General features: G+C 41.3%; 1 protein-coding gene and 1 non-coding gene across 7 annotated transcripts in view; both read left to right on the forward strand.

The window, feature by feature from the left end:
• abr (ABR activator of RhoGEF and GTPase) overlaps positions 1-25,049 on the forward strand; it is a 156,380-nt gene that overhangs the window by 125,942 nt on the left and 5,389 nt on the right. For 5 of the 6 annotated variants that reach the window (XM_012871243.2, XM_012871244.3, XM_012871246.3 and 2 more), the window contains 3 exons: positions 24,158-24,217; positions 24,588-24,697; positions 24,789-24,928. In XM_012871243.2, the coding sequence (XP_012726697.2) occupies positions 24,158-24,217; positions 24,588-24,697; positions 24,789-24,928 (310 nt within the window). Of the gene's footprint in view, positions 1-12,755; positions 13,714-24,157; positions 24,218-24,587; positions 24,698-24,788; positions 24,929-25,049 lie in introns of those variants that run through there. The other variant, XM_012871248.3, reaches the window with a different exon arrangement.
• On the forward strand, positions 23,472-23,544 carry trnav-aac. Its single transcript has one exon. It is a non-coding gene; the product is annotated as a tRNA-Val (tRNA).

Genomic DNA, 25,049 nt, shown 5'->3' on the forward strand with positions numbered 1-25,049 from the left:
AATGGCTCGCACAGAAAAAGCTGTCTGACCAAAAAGGTTTTATGAAAAGATACGTTATATCTTTTCATACGTTATACGTAACTATTGTTGGATGGGCTACTAGTTACTAAACCTACAGAAGAACCACAAGGTCACTGACCACCCGAGGAGCCCGACCTCATTTAAAAACATTTAAAAAATTGTAATGCATTACAAAATTTAAGGTTGTCAAAGTTTATCTTATTCAGGTTTTAAAAACACGACAATGATGAAATCTGACAGGGTTTTTGCATAAAATTCGAATTGCTTGAATAAATATCCTTAGAAGCCTGATGGTTGTTGATGTTGCTTGAAGTTTTGAGATAAGGCAGGACTTTTCAAACCACGCTGCGTTGGGATCTAGACTACGTGACTGCTGTGCAGAGAGCGCCACAATGTCCTTTCCAGCCATATATACAATAGCATTGTCAGCGTACGTTTGAAAACCTGCATCAGAACAAGCTTCAGGTAAATAATTTTTGTACATACTGAACAGTAGGGGACTAAGAACAGAGCCCTGCAGTACACCAGTTTTGAATTTAAGAAAGGATGATTTGTCACCACCAATGACAACACAGTTTTTGTGATTTACAAGATATGACTGAAAGCACTTCAAAATTGTAAAAAAATTTTAATTTCTACTTAAACCACTTTGCCCTGATTAATTAAACACTTGAGCAGTTTAATAAAGAAGCAAGTGGCAGATTCTGTTGAATAATGAGGACAAAAACCAAACTGCAGAGGATGTAACAAATTATTTGACTGTAGGTACTTCCTTAATTGGTGAGCTATCACTTTCTCCAGATTTTTTAAAATTAGGGGAGTTTTTAATTCTTCATCTTTTTGTGCGATTTCGAAGAAGAGAAAGAATGGAGATCAATTCAGAATAGAGGAGACAGGGGAAGACTTTGAGGAAGAACAGTGTGAAACGTTAGGGAGAAAGTGTTAAGCTCCTCTTTCAATCACTGCTGGCTGCTAAAGCTGGTGGTTATTATTGATTTTTCCGCTCACCCGTTAATGGATTGTTCACCTGCAAATGAGGTTTGACGGCAAAGTGATTTTTTTTTTTTCAAGGGCTTTTGTTTTTATTGGATACAGTGAGGAGGAACGGGGGAGGAAGGATGGAGGTTTCCATGACAGGATAGCTGACCTGGTTCTATTGGAACAGAAAACGTCACTACTTATCAAACTACTTTTGATCTTTGGATTTCATGTACATCCCTAAGGTGTGGCTCAGGTTTTGTTTGAGTTGCTTAGTAGCACAACATCCTGATCAAATTTATGCTGAAAACTAATTTAGGAGAAAATGCAGACAAGGATTTGAGAGAATTAGACACAGGCTGGATGAGATTCTCTTTTAGTAAAAGCCCCACAAATAGGGTTTGACATGCCTCTGTGCAGCCGTGTACCTGGATTTTGTTGACAATCGTGTGTTCCCATTCGTACTCTTTGAAGCGCTGCAAAATTAGAAGATATGCAGTTTCACTACAGCCTTTTTTGGGGGATAATCCATTGCTCTGTGTACCTAAAGGAGAAGAAGACGAGAACTACAAATAAAGTGATTTCTGACCAGAATATCATTAGTTTTTGTTTCCATATTCTCCCTTAGAGATAAATTCTCAACACTGGGAATACAGCCGATCACTCCTCACTGTATTTTTTTACAGTCACATTTGATGTGGTTTTTCCTCTGCTCGTCGTCTGAGACATGGTTTTCTTAATCTGCTGTGGGTTTGCTGCTACCCTCTGACTGGGAGTGTTAATGTCTCTGTCCGCGGGGTCACAAAACTCTGGGCTGGGAGTCTCAGTGGACCCTTATGGGGAAAGGAACAGTTAAAGAAATATTTGAGTCACAATGGCTTTGTGATTGAGCGTTCCAGTAGAGCAGACTAGGAAGCATGAATTAAGTTTATCAGGATTTACACACAAAAAAGTACCAACAATGTACAGCATGATTTAGTTGCTATTACTGAAAACAAGCAACTATTATCTCTACTTGTATTAAAATAATGTAACATATTATTGCATTCAAAATAACATCTAACATTTTCTATCTTAATTTTGAAACATAGACTTTAGAAAAATATACAATAAACATTATGTGCTTATAGGTCAGTGTATTATACGTTTTTGCCATTCAGCTCATTATTGAATAATACCAGTATAACAAACTGATGCCTGCCAGTTAATTAGTAAAGCTTTCTGCTTCCTGTAGGCTGTAGCTGACCTGCTATCCGCTGATTTTTTATTTTTTTTAAAGTTTAATAGCTTAATAAGGGTGATGGTTGCTTCTCCTTTAGGTTCACATCATGACAGTCCACTCGTGTTTCCAAACAGCTTGATTTTTGTGATCGAATGACAAGTGTGTTATCCCTCTTTCATCCAACTGAATGACAACATGCAGCAACACGTGGGGGGAGGGTAGAAATTTGTGGCCATCCTGGCACTTTCTCTTATATCACATCAAGCAAACGTTTAACCTCTCGAACTTAGCTGAGTAAAGGTTAAAGTTTCGAACCCATAACTGTTTAAAACCCACACCTTGTGACCAGTAATGCCTAGCCCAATTTATTCTGATTAGAAGTTCTAGAAACGGAGAAGATAGCAGAAGATTCACATGAACTAAAGAGTGACGAATACTGCCATTTAAAAAGACAGGGGTTGAGCACTGAGCTGAAAGTTTAATGATTTATTAATATGAGGCCATCAGCAGACAGGTAGCGCATGAAAATGTAGCTCAGTTAGGCTTGTAGGTGTTTTGTTCAGCTCTAAGGAAGTCTAGCAGCTCTGGTCTGTTTGCTGTCTGTTGAACTTTAAGCACGGAGCCTCCTCTCGATTATTTACCTAGCTTCCTAGAAAGCCAAAGTGACATTGACTTGTCCCCGCTTTGAAATATTTAGACCATCCTACTACTTTCTCACACTTTTTCTACTATGTTCCCCAGTTGCATAACCTATTCTCATCTCATGTCACTCAAGGTCTCGTTGTCAGTTTTTCTTCTCCCTGTCCCACCACGACCCCCCCTTGTTCGTGTAATCTTCCAGGTGGCTGCGTCCAGTCAACGTTGGTGAGCACACTTAAGATAAATTATTCAAGCAGGTCAGCAGCAGCTCGTTCCTTTGAGGCTGCACTCTCTTCATCCCTGGAACTGGGTCACGATACGTCAGATGTAACACAAGCTGATCCCAGCCGTGCAGAGATTGCAACTTTTGGATGGAGTAATTTCTTTTTATATTACGGGGTTTGTTTAAAGAGGTTGCACTTGATTCTGTAGGCATCAGTAAAGGTCCTGGAACCAAGAGGTGGTTATTTTCAATACCGGTGACATATTTTATTGTAAAGACAGAGGACGTAGAAAGGTATAAGCTGTTTAAAATTTCATTATATTTACTATTAAATGTGTGCAGTTCATTCAGGCTTAGAGAGACCACGACATCCAGCACATAACAGAAAGGCTGAACATATCACAGGATTGATCCATCCTTTCGTTTTAAGCATTCAGCTTCGTCTCTCCTGGATTTTGGTAGCCTTTTAAAATGTCCGCAGCCTTTAGGAAATCTCAAGGATTTAGGTAACAATCTCCTTCTCCTAATAGATTTTGCTCAAAATTAGGTTGTAAACATTGTTGGTATACCCTCGGTAGCCGCAGGCCAAAGCTCTACAAATGACCAATTTAAAGTATGTTAAACTTAATGTTTTTGAATTATGACTAGATAAACCACATTGTGTGGCATGCGAACCATAGCCCTGACATGAAAATGTTGCATTCTCATTCAGGATCTTCAGAAATCTAAGATAACAAAGCTGAGCCACAGAAAGTGACTCACAGTATCTGTAAGTATCTTTTTATCACAATCTAAAGCCAAGAACATCAGGTGAAAAAGTTAGACAAAACAATGATGGGTGAGCCTGAATCATGAACGTAAGTCATCTGCGCCATCTTTTGATATGCGGTTTATGACAAAAGCAGACAGACACCAGGAATCATGCCTGTTGAGTTTCACTCAAAGCAAACATAACTTTTAGTTCGGCTTCGACAAAAGGACCAGCTATAATTATTTCCATGTATAAAATAAATAACAGAATCATTAAACACAATTAACAGCCCTAGGGTATGATCATAAGTCATTTGATCAGCGTTAAAATACACAGATTTGAGTGTGCAGAGTTTGACCTCATTGTATAAACTGGGTTTTGTCAAGCAGAACCCTGCAGCATTACTGCCTCACTATCTGCTGTTGCATCAGTCTGTTCCTCAGCCCTTTCCCCCCATCTCTCTGTTTATTTCACAGCTAGCAACAAAACCTATTCATGAGACCCACAAAACCACAGAAAAACAACATTTCAGAAAAGCCTATTTTTTCTGTACTCATCTTTGAAGTTGATTTTAAGGTTTGGAATATCTTAGGGCTTGTGTTCTTTGACATCTTGCCTGTTTCAGCACTGTTTGCACTCTCTCTCTCTCTCCTTGTGTTCATCACAGCCACACCCAACAACACACAACAGACTGGCGCTACATGCTAATGCGAGCATCTCTTTACTCGTTCCCCTTTCTTCCCCCCTCAGCCTCCTTCACCACTTTTGTTCTAATGTGCTTAATAAGTGATGGAGCGGTTTATCAGAGGAGGATGCTCCCAGTGGCCAGGATGAAAGAGAAGCAGGAATAATCTTTAAAGCACCCCAAGGCTGTGAATTCCCACCCTGCCAAACCCTCCCCCCTGCTTCTGCACTCGCATTTAGCACTCTCCCTGCACCCTGAATGATCCTCCCTCGAAAGCCCCCCCCCCCACCCCCCTCACATACAGACCTCGCTCTCTCTTTTTATTAAACTCCATCTTCCCGGCTCCCTTCTAAAGCTCCAGCAGAAGCATCAGGAAAGATCAAAGAGGTGCAGTGGGTCATCCCCTAAACATGCTTATACAGATCTGTTGACTTTAACCTGATTGTGTGATGCGCTCAAAGTGGGCTTGCAGCCATCACTCTCAGCCAATCCCCGTCCTCTGTGAGACGCACACGATTACTATGAAACGCTTTGTCTTCTGTGATGAGTAAATCAAATAACCCCAAGGCTACTTCCCCTTTCTTTTCAATTTCATCATTTTTCAGTCTTACAGTCCCAAATGATCATCTTTGTTCCCAGATAACTTCTTAAGGGATTAACAGAAGGAGCATTTCAGAGCTGAAGCCAAGAATATAAATGGACACTTAAGTGTTCAGCAATAGTTGTGGTACCTAAAGCAAGCTTGGAAAACAGAAGTTGATATAGAGCTTTTTTTCCTCCTGGGTTTTGGGTTAATTCGCCCTTTTATCAATTGGTAACCTAATTTTGAACATACACATGCCCATTTTGTTTGTTCTCTCTTCCATTTTGTACCAGTTTCTACACCATTTCTTCCCCATTTACTTGAACCACTGTGTATAAGTTTCCTCAATTATGGTGATGACAAATCTGAAGAATACTCAAATCTCATATTTAATCTTAACTGGATATAATTTTTTTGAAGATTTTAGTATTTTCAGTTGAGCGGGGTTCTGATAACAGATTCTGAGCCCTGTTCAAACCGAATTCACTCAGGGATTCACCAGTGGTAGAGAGAGATTTTTGGAGGTATATACCCATATTTCCTCACTGTAAATTGAGCAGATTGTAGAAAGTTACTTTAAATCATGTAATGGCAAAGCAGTCACAAAATAATCCCCATGGTGGGTATGAATTGATTCATCCTCTGGCAAATGGCTTGGGTATGAAATCACCAAATCTGCAAAGGTACTAAAACACTAAGGTGCAAAATCAGTGTTAATCCAGTTCTAATTCAATAAAAATAATCAAACATAAACACATAAAATGTTTTTTTGTTAGAAATGTTAGAGAAACTCCACTCAGCTCCCAAAACATTTAAAATCCCTACCATATGCTCTTAGATGCTGTGAAGAGGTCAAAGCTAATTATTTGATATGTGTAACACAACAGAAAATATTCTGTGCTAAAGGCATGGGCAGACATATTGAGAAGATAAGCTTTTTGTTAGACTCTGGGTATGTCTCCACACGTAGGGCCTTATTTTAAATCTATAATTTTCTTTTAAAGTTATAACCCAGAAATTAGGGTTTTATGATTTCCCCCTTATTTAAGAGCTGGAAGGTGGTTTTGCTGTATTCTCTATTTATGTTGGTATAAAAAAGGGAAATATGAGAACAAAGAAGGGCCCCAGTGGATAAATGGATTTGTTTCCAAAACCACTGCTGAGAACCACAAAGCTCTCTCTTCACAAGACTAGGTTCATGTAAGGTAGTCCAGGTTAGACTCAGGGTCATAGATGTTACTGTATAGTTTATGAAATGAGAACAAATGGCCAAGTGAAGAGTTAATGGTTCATTTAAATTTGTGTTGATCTGAGTTTGGTCAAATTCCTTTGACCTACTGATAAAGAGTTTACCCAACTCTGATTTAACTTTAACTGCTGTAATATAGAAAGTAAGAACAGCATCAAAAATATGTTTGCAGCCTTTCCTCTGTGAAACGTCAATAAAAATGTTTCATACATTTTTGATTTTAAAATGAAGACAAAATGATAATGGATAATATTTCTTTCTGTCTTAAACATCTTATTTTTGTAAGGCTTACAAAAACAACAGCCTATGCACATGTTTTTTTCCTGTAGATCAGGGGGATCATTTGGGCCTCTGATCATAGTTCAAAGATGGCCCTACAAATTGGCCCTCCAGCAAATAGAGCCGATGCTTTTGTAGTATTTTAGGATGAGATTTTCACTGACAAATTTTGTTGCTGGGGACATTTTCTAGAACAACACAGAAAACATTCTACCCAAAAAGTTAGGGAAATGTAAACCTTTCATTAAGGCAGACATTAAAACAGAGCAACTCCTCCTGTATTAATTCAATTCAATTTTATTTATATAGTGCCAAATCATGAAACATGTCATCTCAAGGCACTTTACAAAGTCAAGTTCAATCATATTATACAGATTGGGTCAGATTATACAGATTGGTCAAAAATGTCCTATATAAGGAAACCAGTTGATTGCATCAAAGTCCCGACAAGCAGCATTCACTCCTGGGGAACCGTAGAGCCACAGGGAGAGTCGTCTGCATTGTACATGGCTTTGCTGCAATCCCTCATACTGAGCAAGCATGAAGCGACAGTGGGAAGAAAAACCACCCATTAACGGGAAGGAAAAACCTCCGGCAGAACCGGGCTCAGTATGAACGGTTTTATGCCCAGCCTTCCTGTTTGCCGCTAAAGTCTTGCTCTCTCACGGCTTCAGTGAAACGCAGAGAAAACTCGATATGACACAAAACATTGTTAAAGGTTTCTTCCATCTTTGTGCATCATGTGACTTTATTTTAAATATCACAATGATCGTAGAGACAGCTAGCCTTTAGTGTTCTTCATTCAGTAAGAGTATCCCCACTGAGGACCGTCAGCAGAACCTGGTAAACTTAATGTAGGGCTTTTACTAAGTGGAAAAATGTTGGATTTTAGAGTTTGAAAGGGAGCAGAAACTAGTCGTAGTTGGTCAAGGTGACCATCAGGCTAATGGTCTGTCCATCTGTACAGGTAATCTAGTGGTACACTGATAGGAAACATTCACAAGCAGCAACTAAACAATCCCAGGATGTTAAGCATTAAAGCCACCAGCTGCCTGGCACTGAGACCATCTATTGTTCATTGGGCAGGTATAAATGTGGAACAGCTCCATATTCATGTTGGAGTGTTGCAGCTGTTAAAAGGATCATGAAAAATATTTGAAGACCTCAAAGGTCTGTGTGATGGGCAGAGTGGTGCTGAAGCCTGCAGGAAGGGGAGGCTGGAGAATCACCTATGCAGCGGCATCCCAGTGCTGGTTTGGGAGCAATCCTACCCAGCCCATTTATAATTAAGAACATTGGCTTAAACCAACTGCTTTTTCATGTGTGAACATTTGATAGTGACAATAAACACCTTTATGGTTTTATTGGAGACATACTTGGCTGTTTGAGTTGACGGAGTATAAGATGACCGATAGTTTTGCAGAAATAACAATTAGAGAAAACCCTTAAGCGTTCGTAACCAAACACTAACACAAAGCCATGCTCTAATAAAGAAAACCTCTCAAAGATCTAGGTTTTGACTAATTACTTCTTACTTTCTTTGTGTGGCTCTCCATTCCCACAAGAACCCTCAGCCCTATCTCCCTGATGGGCTGCCTCCTCCTGTTGTGCTCTCATCTGTCGTCTTTTTATCAGTCCCATGTCTCCCAAGCTCAAGGCCCCTCAGCCATTCATCCCAGAGTGTTAATTTATCTCTGCAGTGGGTTTATTTCTCTTCAAGGCCTTTTAGGGAAAGAATGTCCATTATTTCGCTCCACTTATGCAATGAAAGCCTCAAAGCTGAATGTGTCAGAATTCAGATGAATGTTACCCAGGTACACCAATATCCATTTTTTCTTTAGATTTCCAATGGTACATCTGAAATAAAGGTAGGTTTTATAGAGCTCTGGCTCTATAAAGTTGAGGAACTGCCACAAGGTTTTATTACGTTCTAGGTTAACAAGTCTGCATGGGCTCTGTCTTCTTTTTAATATCTTAAATAAATGATGAGCTGACATTAGTGAGAGCGAGTATGAGACTGTATAATATGTGTTAGGGGGGGATCTGTGGGGGCAGGGTAGATGTGAATGTCTCCACTCAGTTTTTTTTTTTTTTTTTTTGAGGTGATGGATGGTGAAGCTTTGGACTCTGGTTGAACTGGCCATAAATTTGACTTTCAGGCATTTCTGTCACAGTGAAAGAAGCGGAAAAGATTAAATTAGAGCCATTATAAAACCAGATAAATGTTTTTGCCTTAATTACTGGAGCTTCTTTTGAGCTTTGAAGTCATGATAAAACAAAGTAAAACCACTTTTACACTTATCAAATAATTCATCAAGACAGGGATTACAATGCTGTAAGACTATCTATAAAAAAGCATTTCATTGAATTTGAGTTTCACAGGATGGACTGTAATGGCTACAGACTTAGAATACAACAAACAGATATGGAGCTATTATATGAGGTTAAGTTGAATTGAATTTGATCCAAATTCAATTAAAATCTATCAGTTCATTTGAATAAAAATCCAATCATATGGTTAGACTCAGTTACTCGGGGCATTTTAATCAAAATGACAAAACAGAGCAGTCAAACGTCGTTTACCTGATAGGCAGCAGATAAAAGAAAGTTTTTTAATTAGTTGACTGTATGGGGTTGTTGACTTTGCAGCAGTCCCTCGCCCTGGTGGGCTGAGCATTGGCCAGCAATTCCTCAGTCAATCGCTTCATCCTTGAAAGAGGGACTACTAGAAGCAGAAGAATGGAGATCACAAGCTCTTTCTATGGGAAAGAAAAAACAATAGTACTCATAGTAAACGGCAGTAGTTTAAAAAGTCATCAAATTTTTCAATATCCTAAAAATTTCAATTCAAACTGTGGATTAAGTTCAAGATTAAGAAAATATAAAAGATTGTCTACTGGCTTAATTGTTCTGTCACCGTAGTAGCTGTGTTCCTCTGGTCCACTGCAACCACCATGATGTTCAGTATGTCCGGGCTTTTTAGAAGTGTAACGTTTCCCCTGTAATATATTCATCTGAGGACATGCTGTGGATTTAAACAGAGATAGCAAGTGTCCGTTTTGGTCCAGGAGGAGTTAACTTTTTTTGTTCTTTTTTCTTTTTTTTCTTTTTTTAAAAAGGATTCTGTATCTTGGTGGCTTTTGCGTTGTGCTTAACGTTGCAAAACGCACATCTCTGGGTGAACATTTGGTTTTCAGTCAAGGTGCTAAAGCTGGTTGCAGCTACTTCCAATATTCATTAGTATTTGTTTATGTTGTTCCCCATGCTGTAGTTCTTTAGAAATGGTACATAGACACATTTCTGAATATGAATTAAGTTTGTCTGTACGTTTCATATATCCATACAGTACTCATTGGATTGCTCTGATCTTTGCTTGCCATACTTTCAATCTTGATATGAGACTTAGTTTTGAAATGGTTGCAGGAGACATGGATTGATGTATATGATCATCTTCCACGTCTTTATGCTTTCTGACAAATCCATTGTTAACCATTCACTGATCTTATCCCATGAAGAACACAGTCATTTCTAGCTGTTGTTTTCCCTCATTTTACGTATATTAGTCTAATGGATAGCAGAGACTACTTTTATATAAAAAAGCCTTAAACATTTATGAGTTGCCATATACAAAGCTATTCCAGCGTTCCCATTCTCTCCCATCTTGCCCAAAATATCCCCCCACATCTCCCTATGGGTTTCTTTTTTTCTGCCATTTTCAAAACATGGTTTTCCCAGACATTCTTTCCAAGTTGTGACGCATGGAGTGTGTATGTCTCATAGCTACGACCTCGCAAGTTAAAAATAATCTGTGCTGAGGGGTTGGCTGAGGTCTCCTCCACAACAAAAGCTCCTCCTTCTCCTCCAGTTCGCAGAGTCAGACATCCACGGCGTGCCCCTTGCCCTTTCATCTGCTCACTCTTTTATCACCACAGCAGAAGATACGCTAACCCTCTGGTTTTATATTGTGCTATGGTACAGTCTGTCTGAGGCTATCCAACTCACCTTGTGACGACTAGATGAGTGTAGATTGGTACTGTAAGATCAATTACTCTAGATTCCACATTAAAGTTAAATAATATACCCCCCCACCCCATGTAAACACAGCTGTTTGTGACTCATTGCTACAATAAAAGATAATGAATCTCCATTTTTCTCTGCCTACCTGCGGCCCTTCATAAATCACTGAGCGATCAGCAGAAAGACGTCTGCCTGTCAGGAGACGCACAGACTCTGAATCACAATCCTCATCCATTTAAAATGCATCCTCGCGTCCATAACCTTTCCCGAGCTGAATATTTTTCCACTCTAATTCCAGCGGGTCGGGACAGGGAAGAAAGGGATGGAGTTTGACAGGCACACACAGATTCCCTTGCCACGTATTGATTTATTATGGAGAGGAAGACTCCACTAAAGAGCAGTCCACCCTGAATGTCCTGTTGTACAACGGTGGGGATTTGCTCTCAAAATGTGACTTGAGTTAAAAGTGTCAACAGATTAGGCTTAGGTAAAAGGGTGAGGTGATTTGGTGGAAAACTGGATCACAGTCAGTGGTAAGATCAGAGATATGCAGAGGAAGGCACAGTGGCAGTCACACACACTCAAAGAAGCAGAAATGGGGAATAATGGAAAGAGAAGGAAAGATGTTTCTTATAGAGATGCACTGTTAGGGATTTGGGGCTAAGTTTTTTTTTTAAAGCTCTGAATCACTGATGGCGCATTTCTATCCAGCTTTCCTACCATGAGCAGTCATTAATCTTGGAGCAGAGGCAACGTCACACTGTGTGTGTGAAAGGGCACTCCCTGGAAAAAAGGGCTTTACTAATTTAAAACTAAGAAAAACACAGTAACAAAGTGAATATTTTAAACTCCCCCTTAGCATCTTATTGTGGCTAAACACGATTAGCGTGGCTAGCATTTCTTTAAACTTCTTCAAAAAGTTCCCAAGAGAATGCACAGCCTTACCCTGGCTCGCTAAAATGCTGCCAACGTTTTTTTATCCTGCTTGTTCAGTGACTGAGAGATACCTTAAAAGAATAAGCCAGCTCTTCGTCTGTCCAGTCCAGATCACTTTGCTACTTCGCCAAAATGTTAGGGTGTGAACTAACAGGAGCTCGACAGCTTCCTTGTCATACACCAAAGGGTCTGTGTCATACTTTTAACCAAACTACAACCGTATAAAAATGACTAAACCCTGCTGCAGGCTGGGTCTCCGTCGTAGCAGCTTGAATGAACAGCCGCCATACTGAAGGCGTGGTATCTTCCATAACGGGGGGAGGATTTTAAAATGAAAAAAAAAATAACAGAGCATTTGGCTGCACTCCTTTCAGCCTCATTTGCTAAAAGTCTTGCAGCCCAAAGAAACCGCTGACGTATCTCTTGCATGTCATAAAAAGTGCAGTTTTCCTTTCAAATAGCTTCTCTGTGCATCCTCTGACTTCACTGATATGGAAAATGGCAATCAAAAACTTTTAGAGTCTTCTTCACTCATTAATAACATCCACACTGAAGAGTGTTGTGGTCAGCATGTGCTGTTGTAGTCCATGGGCCAGAATATGTAGGGTGACTTTTCGTATGAACTGTCAGACGGCAACTTTCTTCCACCGGGATAAGTTGCTACACTTAGCAGTGATCTAAAAACACCAATGTTCCCACGTTTTCACTTGCACATTAATAAGTTAAAGCCGATAAAAAATCTAAACTGTTGCGCCTCTCGCCCATTGACAGCTGGAGATCGGCACCGGCACCCCTCACAAACCCAGCAGGGATAAGTGTGTTAGAAAATGAATGATGGATGGTCTGGGCTATTTCTTATGCCTTGCCATAAAGATCTTTGCCAACTGGTGCCAGAAAATACTATTATTGGGCTTTCTTGGTCTGGAAACAAATGTTTAAAACCCTTAACGGGCGCAGCCATGATGAACTGGTTGAACTCGCTCAGCAGACAATACAGCGATCTGATTGGCTGAGCAGCAAAGATCGAATCACATGACCTCTTGGACCGGCGCGCAACAGTTTAGATTTTTTATCGGCTTTAACTTATTAATGTGCAAGTGAAAACGTGAGAACATTGGTGTTTTGAGATCACTGCTATGTGTAGCAACTGATCCAAGTGCAAGAAAGTTGCCGTCTGACAGTTCATACGAAACTTCTTAAGGAGACGTCCTACAGATTCTGGCCCACGGACTATTGGGTATGGTGCCTTCACTGTGCAGAAAACATTTAATGTTGATGAATGGCCAGCCAGTCTACGGTCAGAGCTGGTCAAGCTAACATCATCCTTCCTGAGCAGCTCTGGGAAAAGTTGACAAGGGGTCAAAGTACCGACCAAAACAGTGCAACATTTACCCGTCCTTCCCTCACTCTCTCTTGTCCGTTTGCTCTCCTTCTCTTTTCGTTTCTCATTGACTGTTTAATCCTCCCTCCCCTCTTTGGAGGTGTGTCCATCCACATCTGGAGAAGCAGCTCTGCTCAGCAGCTCATTCACCCCTCCTGCTTGGCTCCCTCTCTCCCTCCTCTCTCCGTCTCTGCCTCTCCTAGCTCTCTGTGCTTCCGTTTGCTGTGCTGCAAGTCAGATTACACAGCGAGGAGATGCTGGCAGCTGACTGTGGAACTAGTCCTCGCAGAAACAGGATCCTACCTGGAGTTTTTATGAGGCTTGTCAGGGAGGTCATGGCCGGAACCAGCTCTCGTTCTGCTCTTCATCTTTTTAATTTTTGAACCTAAAAAAAAAAAAAAAAAAGAATCTGCCAACGTTTTTCATCATTCCTCGGCTCTCCAGCACCTGGTCTAACCATCAGTGAGGGGTTACGTGGAGATCCTTCATCCTCCCTCTTCTCCTCAAGCATAGCACTTCCTCCACCTGCGTTCTCGGTGGAAGGGAGCCTCGGCGGCTTTGGGATGACTGAGATCCTGGTGTCGGATGTAAACTTGAACTCTGTGTGTGAGCGTTTGGAGCAGCACTGCTGCGTGGACCAGAACCAGCACAATCTGTCCAGCCAGCCCCAGACCCCGGTGCTCAAGCGGCACTCCAACACGGGGGCCAAGCTATGGGGCCGCGTCCGCAGCAAGCTACTCAGACAAAAGGTCTGACATATTGACACACGTCACATGCATACACAAGCTGTTTTCTTTCCGCTTTGCATCCTCTCTCTGCTGCATCTGTGCTCCCGCATTCATCACTGTGTCACTTCCATCTGGTCGTGGTGCCTCTCTTTTATTCTCAGTCTATATCTGTTCATTCTGCCCGACTGTCTCTGTCGGCGGAGAGGAGACTGATGCCACAGCTTTGACCTGGTTAGAAAACAAAGTTAAAACCTCATGTAATTTACATTTATGAGAGGATCTATGCGGCAAATGTTCATAGCTGTAAATATGGCTTTGTGGGAGATTATTATTCTCTCTGGTGTCAGAGAAATAATCACACTTGTTTGTGATGGAACAGGATGTTAATGTTTCGAGATGTGACGCAGAGACAAGGAGAGTTCATAGTTTCCCCGGACACTAAAGAAAAATCTCTGATTTTCTGATTTAGGTAAACCTTCTGCTCCCATGAGCTCATCCCAGCCTCTTTTTACACCTTTATTTTGTCACTAAGTTTCTGGTGAAGGCGAAACAATTGAATGACTTGATGAATCTGAGATGTTTTCTTTGTTAGAACAGCTCCCTCTGCTGTTCATTTTAGATATTATGCTTCAGTTGAACTGATAAAATGCATTGTTAGCATCTTGATATTTTCTTTCTTTTTGCTTTTAGGAAGTCACTTGATTCTAAAAGGCCCCTCAAGATTGTCTGCCATGTCTGCATTGTTTTATATCATTGGAAATGTGTCTTTCCATGAAGCGACGTTCAGTTGTACTGCCTTTTATGGCATAAATTTAAAAGAAAATGGAGATCTACCGATCAGAATTTTGTGGCCAATTTCCAATCATTGCTTTTCATCAAACTTTGACATACAGATACAGAATTTGGCCTATTCCAATTTCTCTGTAAAAACGGTAAGAATATGTAAGAGCATTGCAGCCTTTCTGCTATGACTCTTTCATCAGTTATCTACTACAGAAGCAGAGGTGAGGGTTTTTTAAACAGTGAATAGGAATTTTGAACACTATACTAGTGATTAGCTCAGTTCTTTTATCTAACATTGTTAAAACAGCGGGTATGTATTCCCCAGATATTGTAAGTCTTTGATTTTGTTTTGAGGTTACACAAAATTTGTCATTTCCAGATCCAAACCCAGCATGTTCCGTAAATGGGGTTGAAAGCTCAGCGATAATACAGAGCAACTCTTTTTATCCCTCCTGTTATCGTCCCAAGTGATGCTTGCTCTCGTTCTCTCACAGCATGATTGAACCTCAGACATGTCTCAACATCTCAGAGAAATGTGTTTATTTTCAAACAGGTTCCCTTATTACTTTGCCTCCTATGATTTTGTTTTTCAACACTTCACTGTTACAGAAAACAGATGACTTAGTCTTCTTCCTACACTGTCAACTTCCACACCGAAGAGTGTTGCTTCTGCCTGGTAGCTCTTAGGTATGGTATGTTTCAGAAAAAACTAGATTTTTGAATCTCCAGGCAGCTGACCAAGCTAAAAATCAACCAATTCCTGTTATTAGCCTAATTCTCAGTACATCTATAACTTAGAGATGTACTGTTTAACTTTTGATTTATGCTCAAACCAAAATCAAATGGAAAAAGTTATCCTAGTTTTTTGGAAAGGGGGGCATTTAAAACCATTTGGTGACATGAGCTCTATATTTAAGGTCTATTTCCCATAAATGGGTGCGGGCGGAGGCATACAGATCTCTATGGCATAGTTAAAATGCAGGGTCTGAATTATGACTCATTCCTTGGAGCTAAAGAGAGACTGCCATCTTTCTTTTTTCTCCAAATACCCTTTCTATTCCTCTTAAATATCACAAGCAAGCACGTGAAGCAGCTCTGATTATATGCAAAGCTCCCCACGTGCACCTTCAGCTATGACTAACTGATATAAAATTAGATGTTGTGAGGCAGTTTTGCTTCATATTCGCACATGTTTATTCAGCAGTCTTCTCCCTATGAGCGCATCTCCAGAATTTCAGCTGTGATTTAGTGAACATATTCAGCTTCTTCAGCATCTGCTTCCAAGATGAGACTTTCCCTGAATTCTGATCGTACATTAAATTATTCAAAAGGAGCTTTAGGAAACTGACCGCTGTCAATCTGAGAGAATTAGGGGAGGGATTACACTTTAAGACCCACCTTTACTAAACTGACCCATAGGTCTGATATTGACACACGCTGCTGTCGCCTTTTCAGCAATGGTATAAAAGAGGTTTCTGTGTTTTGCTGATGTCCTCAGATTGGTTGTATTTGCACGTTTATTTGCCTGTGATTCTGCAGCCTAGCCCAAAATTGCAGGAAAATCTCCTTTTCCCCCACCACTTCTCAGAGGTCCCATTCATTTTTACAGTCATTCATTCATCTCGAAGGAGACGTTTCTTTGTCGGCTGAGTGAATTTGTGTTGCAGTTGCATGCATAGTTGTCTTTTGATCCTATCAGGCCTTGTATAATTCTCCCTTTATTTCTCCCCTATGCAGCATTTCTGCCCCTACGTGACTGGGATCTCTGTTGGATGGCAGAGATGAGATAATGTTAAATCATCTGAGCTCATTGCCTGAAACGGCAACATACAAAAGCCTCTAGGGTGTTTCTGTGAAGAGATGACAAGATTAATTTGCTTGTTTTTCTTATATTTGTTTTAAATCCCCTGAATACCAGCATTTTTATATTTCTACGTCGGAAAAAAATTGCACCTCACTTGCAAAAAAAAAGTGCAAAAAAAGCACCACTGTGATTTCTGAGCTGGGCAGGGAAAGCTGCAGACATTATTGCTTTTTCTCTTTGTGTGCACCTATGGCATGCAGCATGTTATCTAATTTATGTTCAGATGAATCTGCATGAGAAACGATTTGTGAGGGCAGGGAGGAACACCGGGGAAATGTTCTTCCTCCTTCAGCTGACAGCCGTGCCTAATTAAGACGCTGCGAGATGAGATGGGAGGCTGACTGGGAACACTAATTGGACTGGAACCAGACATCATACATCTTATGTGTTCTTCCAAAAGAGCAAATGATGATGAAGTAGCCCCTGGCTAACTGTTAGCTGGATTTTGGGTCCATTTGCTTGGTGACCCGCTTTCTGGGCGTTATTTTTGTGGACTTTTAACCAGCTTAACACAAAAAAAAAACAATGAAGCCATCACACTGGATTAGCCGTCAGAGAGAAGAACATCGTGATCTATCCCTTATCACCTGCCCTCCACCTCACTCATCCCTCCTCTCACCCCCTCCGCATTTTAGCCCTCATAACAAATTATGTTTCTCCATTTAAGTGTGTTGAATAGTGCAGATGAGAGGGTCTCACCCCTCCCTCTTGCCTGAAATGCCAGCCAGCCCTTTACTGGCCTTTTTATGTAGGCCACATAAATATCCGTCTGTCCCTACCGCCGGGCATAGCCCTTTATTGGCCCTGATCTATCCCCCCGTGTGCTGCATTGTGATTGGTTAATGAGCTCTAGGGAGGCGAGCGGGAGGTCAGTGAAATATTCTCAAGTTGATACTTATTATGACCCCCTGACTTCTAGCTGTATGGCTGAAAAGGTGCAGGGTGGCTTCTGCCTCTGGAGGATGAAAGCAAGGCATTGTTCTTTGAAGTAGGTGGTGAGGGTTTGGGTTTCATTACATTGTGACTGATAGTTTAAGGTAAGTTGGTAAGGCGGTTGTAATGTGTTTTAGTGAGGTTTTAAATTTGTGTCCTTTCACCCGACTCCACAAAAGCATTCATATCACTTGACATAAGAGCCTAGATGAAAATTCCTGCAGACATGTCATACTGCTTATGTGCAGGTAAGGATAATGCTTTAACCCGACTGAAAAGCCCCTATCTTATTGCTTACATGCTGTCAGAGATAAAGATTACAAATCACCAGAAAACTGAGATAATGAGCTCAGTGTTGTACTATGCAGCATCCCCACATGAGGGTGTATCTGGGAAAATGAAACCCTCATTTAGATCATCTCTATCTCCCAAAAGAGCTAGATGTTCTTTTACCGTTAAGGTGAACTGAATCAGGAATGTAACAAATGTACTTATGTACCATAACCATCTCACCATAAGGGTTTTATGAGGGATTTGGTTTGAAGAAATTACATTTGTGAAGATGGTGTTTTAGAAATTACAATTCATGAGCAAAAAAAAAGCACACAATACTGTTTATGAAACATTAATTTATGTTCATGACATATTTTTAGCAAAAATGATGCTTTCCCAAATAAGATAGGTTTCTCAAATCGCAATCTGTGTTTTTAAAGAATTTGTAACCAGTGTAGAGTAATTGTGACGCAGCTTGATACCAATGTATGTAGGTATGTGTAGAATATGCATCAACCAGCATTGGTGGGATGAAGTCACCATTTTTACTGCATTGGAGAGTTTTCCAGAAACTATCTTTGCTTTGACTCACTGGGAAAAGCTTTATCAACAACGGTTTTAATGAGATGTTAATGAGATGAAGAAATCCTCAACTTATTGAATGATTGTGTTTAGTAATCATTATGTCAAGAAAGTTCTCAGCATCGTGTCATTAAATAAACAATTTAGCTCCTTTTTCTGCTCCTATCATGAGATAAATCCCTGCTCAGTAGGCTGCAAGGCTCTCACTCATCCAGGCTGCTGGCAGTCATCCTCCAGAAGTGTAGAAGTCATCTGTGTGCTCCTTTTTACTGGAACTACATGCAGATTGCATACACTGGCTGGCAAGGAAACCACGCTACAAATCACAGCCCTTGGTTTTTGAAAATCCCCATCTATTGGCTCAAATTTGCAAGTAAGGAGGCAATGCAATATAGCAACTGAGTTGAGCACCTCCCATGGCGCCGATGCCATCAGCATCTGTGCGGTAAATGGACTCGCCACTGATGAACATGTAAACAGTATGCTTATGTGATACGGACGTCTAAAAATAGCTGTGCTACTTGTATTCCACGAAGAAAACATATAGCCGTGTGATGTTCTAACTGGGACTCACTGCACCAGCACTTCCTGTAATCCTGCTGAAGCCAAGCAGGCGTGCAGTTTGCGCTGCGTTCTAATTAAAGAACTAATAAAAAGCTCTCTGCTGCTGAATGAATATTTAATCAGCCAGAGAGCAGCGGAGGAAAAATGTGATTAAACACAAAGGGGGAATTAAAGCAGCAATTCATTATAATTTTTTGCAGATCAAAGGATCCAGTTGTTTTTTGGAAGACTGTCAACGGCATGCATTAGCTCAAACACCTCAAAGATAGGGTGCTTTCTAATGGGTAGTGTTCATTTAATGAGGCTGTCTACATTTTTGCTGTTACCTCTCATTACTTGAACAAAGTTACTCTTTTTTTTGTTGTTTAACAAGAGCATTTAAAACCTTTTGCACTTACTTCCACCGAGCATTTGTCATTGTGGAGCGTTTGTTTCTCTCGTCCTGTGACGAGTGAATTATTCTGCAGGGGAGTCCCGACATATTGACGGTGGACTGAATGTGTGAACGCGCGTACTCTGAGAAACTCTGCAACCTCGTGGAGCTGCTGCAGCAGTCAGCCTGAAAGCAGCTGCAACATTGTCGTGCCGAGGTCACACACCGTGAAAAAGGAGCAGAGGGGGAGGTGGAGTCAGTCAGCCAGTTCCCCTGGTGTAGTGGTCATCATGTTTTCCTAACGGTGGCCAGCTGAATGTAGGTGTAGGACGCCGACAGCCAGCAAAACGGTACCTGCTGCCTGACCTGGGTTCCATCTCCAGTTACCATAGAAGTTTTTTTTTAAAAAGTTGGCTTGTTTTTCATGTTCATGTAAGATGAATATAAAGGCGAAATATTAACATGCTTTAGGTACAAACTTAAGAGACATCAGAATAAACAAATCCTTATTGTTTGATTCAGAGTTTTGTGGATGTAATTGGAATAAAATCAGATTCTATCTCTGTTATTGCATTGTGTTGAATTAGAATGGTTGGAGTAATGTGAATTGAATTTGGAGTGGGTATCAAAAAGACATAGTCCTTTTGTAATGCACCTCTTTTTGCTGTGAAGTAGTGCTAAATAAATAAACTAAATTAATTATTTTCTGTAATTGTGTACACTCAAAATTGATGAATTATTTCAAGAATCATATACACATGTAAAACATTTTCCTCAGATGAGACAGCATCTCTAAAAAATACTCTGGTATTTAGTTCAATGTTAATTGCCATAGCAAGAATTGCATATCACAAAATATAAATATATTTTATAGTAAAAGGTAGTAGGAATTTGCCAGATAGCAATACATAAAAAAAGGAAACATGAGAAGAACAGTGTTATTTAAAAGACAGAATATTTACAGTATTGAACATAAAGCTATGGCTGTCTGAACAGCCAGCCATCACTTCTCTTTTTCCGCCGCCCATCTCCCCTTCTCAACCTCATAAAAAGAGGACTGACAGAACTCACAGAGCCCATGACATGGACAGAGCCCATGTCATTTCTCTCTGGACAATAGATTTATTTGGCAGAACAATGGATATTTTTTCCTGCCACATCAGGGAACCTGGTGTGGATGTGTGGACGGTTCGGGCCTTGCTTAAGAGGCCTGTGGCAGAACCTGCACAGCCGGCCAGTGGGATGTTCCTTCTTAGCATTTCTTCCTTAACCTGTTTTGATGCTTTGGAGCGCAGCTTCCAGCTCCTTCATAAAGAAAGGTGTGCAGGCCAAATTCAGCAAATTACATTTGTGGATCGGTCAGGACCATGAGTTGGGCAATGGTATCCCTCATTGGCTGTGTCCACCTAGAATGGTCCAGGGCATAGAGCAGACCGCCAGCCTTTTCCCGTGGAGAAGCTGTAAACAGCCGTTCTAGTACCACTGGGACATCTGATGGAGGGATGGAAAGAAAACAAAGAAGAAAATGTACTATTATTGAATATATCACCAGAGTAAACATAGGAGGCAAATGTGATGCAACTTACCTTTCTTTTGGCTGGGTGTGACTGCCGTCTGTGTGCTGAGAGCAAATACACCAGCAGTGTCACCCTGAAACGAGTAATGAAGTTGGGTCACAATAAGGATATTGATATTATTAAATTATATTAAATGTGTCCAAATGGATAGAAAATCAAACACAAAGCTCACCTGAGCTAAGAGCTCTACCCTGAACTCCTCAGGTACGTCAGTGGCTGTCACACAGGGAGGGGTTTGCTCAGAGGTGTGAGACTCGGGGATTTTCTGTGACCTAAGCTTATGCCAGTCAAGGAGGACAGGTCGACAGCTGGGCTCCAAATACTGCTTTCTTACATTGTCAATAAAATAATAAGATTTTAACTGAAGTTTATGTATCTATTTAGCTATTTCATTAGCTAACTGGCCAAATCTTTACAACCAATCCACACCTTATCAAAAAATGCTATTAATCAATACTAAGAAGACTGAGGAAACTGTCTTTTTTTCTCCTGAAGATTAAACCTGTACTTACATGATCAAACTTCTAGAAAAGTTGTAACTGAGTTGTAAAAGACTTGATTGACACGGTTTGGGATTATTTCCAGCTCTCTTTGACGCTGCTCCTTAGTTATTGAAGCAGAAGAAACAACGCCCCCAAAATTACACTGGAAAGGTCAATACATCCATAGTTATTCAGCTACCATAGAAAAAGAATTGGGGAAAAGTTAAGAGGGTTGTTTTCGGGGTCCGGCCGCGAAAGGTCCTTGGTTCGAAACCGGGTGGGAACAGCCTTTATTTTTACCTTTGGATTCAGTGAATCTGTCGGTCTGCCTGCAGCAGTAACAAGACCTCACCAGCAGCTTTTTGAAACCATGTGGCTGCCAAACAGCGTGCCTCATCTTATCTGTGCAGATCATTCAGACAGAGTACACACTGAACAGACTGGCTAGCAGCTGTCTGAGTCTTGGTCACAATATTTCCACCTGCGTTCTGCACGACTGCAAGAGAGAGAGAGAGAGCTCAGCCAGGAGGGTGAATAGATACAGAAATCAGCCGTGGATTTTCTTTAATGTCTACAAATGGACCGGGCTGTGTGGCAGCTGCGGTCTTTTCCTCCTGAACACCATGAAGGGCGAGCAGTGAGAGTAAATATTTGAGGTCAGGTTTAGTAAGGGACATCGTTACCAGCCGAGCCTCACTTCTGCTTCTGGAACAGAACAGGGATCCCACAAATCACAGAGCAGTACTTTGGTTGAAATAAAGCTAACAAACATATTGAAGACTTTTACATCAGGCAACTAAAATGCTGAAAACAAACAGCTGTACTTTAGGTGTAAAGGATTTCTTTGCTTGTTTGAGCCAGAGATCTTTGTCATATATTAAAGGTTTCAAAGAGATCTTGGCCAGGGTGGCATTACCCTAAAAGACAGCATGCAACAGTGAAAACTCTCTTTTGGCATTCTTTCCAGAAAGGATATTTGTCTGGATTAACACAAAACAAAGGAATCCATTTTCTTTAGCATATAGAGAGTTAATATCAGTTTTAAGCCCTTGACAATAGAAACATACATTAAAACCAGTGAAAAGTAAGAGTTCATAATGTATGTCATGCTATAGGTTGTAACTGCCTTGATTAGTTTAAACAGTGATCACTTTCTGACATTTCTGTACAGATTTTGCTTATCCAGCGTTATTTTTACCTTTTCTAAAGTACCCTAACTAACCAACCTTCTGCACTATTACACCCCCACCCCATTGGTCATCCAGTTCACACAGACGCACTGCACAGACTAAGTCAGTTTGCTCATTGCGTGCCCGCCGGGTCGAAGTGAGTCATTTCCCATGAAAGCCAAGGAAGGCCAATGGCTCAAGTTCCTCTCTTGAGTATTTTTTAATAAAAAGGAGCCCCGTTGGAAGATCCGCGTCTCATAAGGGTCACTGAGTGCAGCCACTGCCTTTAATGGATCCTCTTTGTTTTTACAACCCTGTTTGAGTACATTCATATTTAATCGGTTTTCTGTAATGGCGAGGAAATCTAGGAAAGGAGTTGTTGTTTTCCTTGAGTCTCCTTCAGCACGCCAGTGGTGGCGTTATCAGTGACTCTAGCTCTCTTCCTGGCAGTAGCTGTCTGCAGACCTAGTTGTGGTGATTACCCATCCATTGACACACAAACTGCGTCCCTGCTGGGAAAACAGCCTGGAACGGTATTAGAAATGCATGAAACAAGAACTAAATAGCTCCTTTATGAGCTAATGAAATGCACTCGGAGAGGATGTTTAATGGTGTGCAGAGGTGTAATGGCACTGCCGTGTGCAGATGCTAAAACCAACAATAAAAAAATAGACTTTGCTGTTTTGGCCTCATGCAGAGCGCACAGACTACGGGGGTCTTAAGACAACACCAGGCTGCCCTCGCTGAGGTCTCAGAGGGCTTCTCGGGATGTGAAGTTCAGACTAGCAGAATGTGCTGAGGAGCGGGCCAAGCGTCTGGGCCAATCTGAAGCTTTTGTTGGACCCCAGAGAGACCGGCGAGGGCAAGTGCTGGAAGCACAGCAGAAATGCCATCATTCATTCCTAAAGCAGGGCCTGTGACTGTGCTGCTGGGAAGCATTTTCAACCCATGTCCTCACCATAGAAGCTGACTTGGTCCCGATGTTAGGGACGCACAAAAAGCCGGTGAAATGCGTTCAAGATGTATGAAACGCTTTAAGAAGCTTGGAGTCTGTGTTGCTTTCAGCTTCCTGGTTCCTTCCTGCTGTCCTGCTTTCAGTTAGACGTTTGACAGCGATACCATGCTGTGAGAGCGGGGGGGAGGGGGGGACTATAGTGGACAGCTGCAGGGTACTGCTCAGTTCCTGTAGTGTAGTGGTTATCACGTTCGCCTAACACGCGAAAGGTCCTCGGTTCGAGACCGGGCAGGAACAGTTTTTTTTGTTTATTGCTTCACAGCAAACATTTGTCCTGAAGCTATTTCCAAGCAACAAATGGGTTGATAAGTTGTCCTTCTTTTCTTTTTTTGACCGTCTGGGGTGTACAGATGGAGTGAATCCCACCTGTTGTATCGCTCATGAGATCCTGTATCAACCAAGGTTCTGAAAGGTTACAGTTCAAAACCACTAAAATGTTCTGTCCCACCGCTCCTGTGGACCTTTTTAATGAGTGTCCAGGACGTACGGAGCATAAACTAACCCAGTGCTGCCCAACTCCAGCATATTGCTGCACACTTCCGGTCAGCTGGCAGAAACGAGGCTCCTACACGTCACCTTCTGCTTTTAAGAAAGACAAACTTAGCTGTTTGGAAATATTTCCAGCTGTGAAAATCATTACAAGTTGTGATATGAAAAACTAAAGTAAATTTTTTGTTTATGGTATTATACTTCCACTGAAGATTACTGTACCATGGGAATCCCACATTGCCCGTGTCTGTCATTCAGGCTGAGCTCTCCCCTGGGAAACAAAAGATAACAGAGATTTAGTTTTTTGCCCATATTTAGAAAAAAAAAACACATTTTAAGTGTTCTTTGTCGTGTCTTTCAGCTGGACCCACAGACCGTGCAGTCCAAGAACTGGCACATGGATGTCATCGAGATGAACGGGGTAAGAATTGTGTCAAGCTGCTCTTTTAAATTCAATTATAGGAGGGACGCACTCTGCCAGAGTGTGATTTATTATGTCCAGGAGAGGCAGCTCTTCGGATTAAACACCGTTTTTAGCACAGCTGTGTTTCTGGCCGTATCCACAGGAAGTCCAAATGACAGCCGGATGCTTTGTTTATATCAAACTGGTCTTTTTTTTTTTTTTCTAGACAGTTGTGATTAACACATTTTGCCAGACAAACCAGCTCTGTACGGTCGCAGTGATAACAACAAACTGAGCCGCTTGGACATGATTGTCCAGCTGTGTAACAATGTGTCTAAAGGAGTTAATTGCCTCTGAGATGAACATATATCTGCATCTGAATCTGCAGATCAAAGTGGAGTTTTCCATGAAGTTCACGAGCCGGGACCTCAGCTTGAAGAGAACGCCGTCCAAAAAACAGAGCGGGGTGTTTGGAGTGAAGATCAACGTGGTCACAAAGTAAGCGCCGAGGCTGAATGCATTGTGTCGCCACGCGGAAGGCTTGTCTGATTTCATCCACTGAAAAACTAACCGCAGCGACCATCCACAGGCGCGAGCGCTCCAAGGTGCCTTACATCGTCCGTCAGTGCATTGAGGAAGTGGAGAAGAGGGGGATCGACGAAGTGGGAATCTACAGGATCTCAGGGGTGGCCACGGACATCCAGGCCCTCAAATTAGCATTCGACACAAGTAAAAAGCTCCGCTCTCTGTCTCTGTGCAACACCGTTACATCATGCAACTCACACTGTGTGACTTGTCTTTCTCCTTTAGTTTCCAGACAATGTAAAGCAGTGCTTATTATCTTTTAAAC

This window comes from Fundulus heteroclitus, chromosome 11 (assembly GCF_011125445.2).
Source record: "Fundulus heteroclitus isolate FHET01 chromosome 11, MU-UCD_Fhet_4.1, whole genome shotgun sequence".
Lineage (NCBI taxonomy): Eukaryota > Metazoa > Chordata > Actinopteri > Cyprinodontiformes > Fundulidae > Fundulus > Fundulus heteroclitus.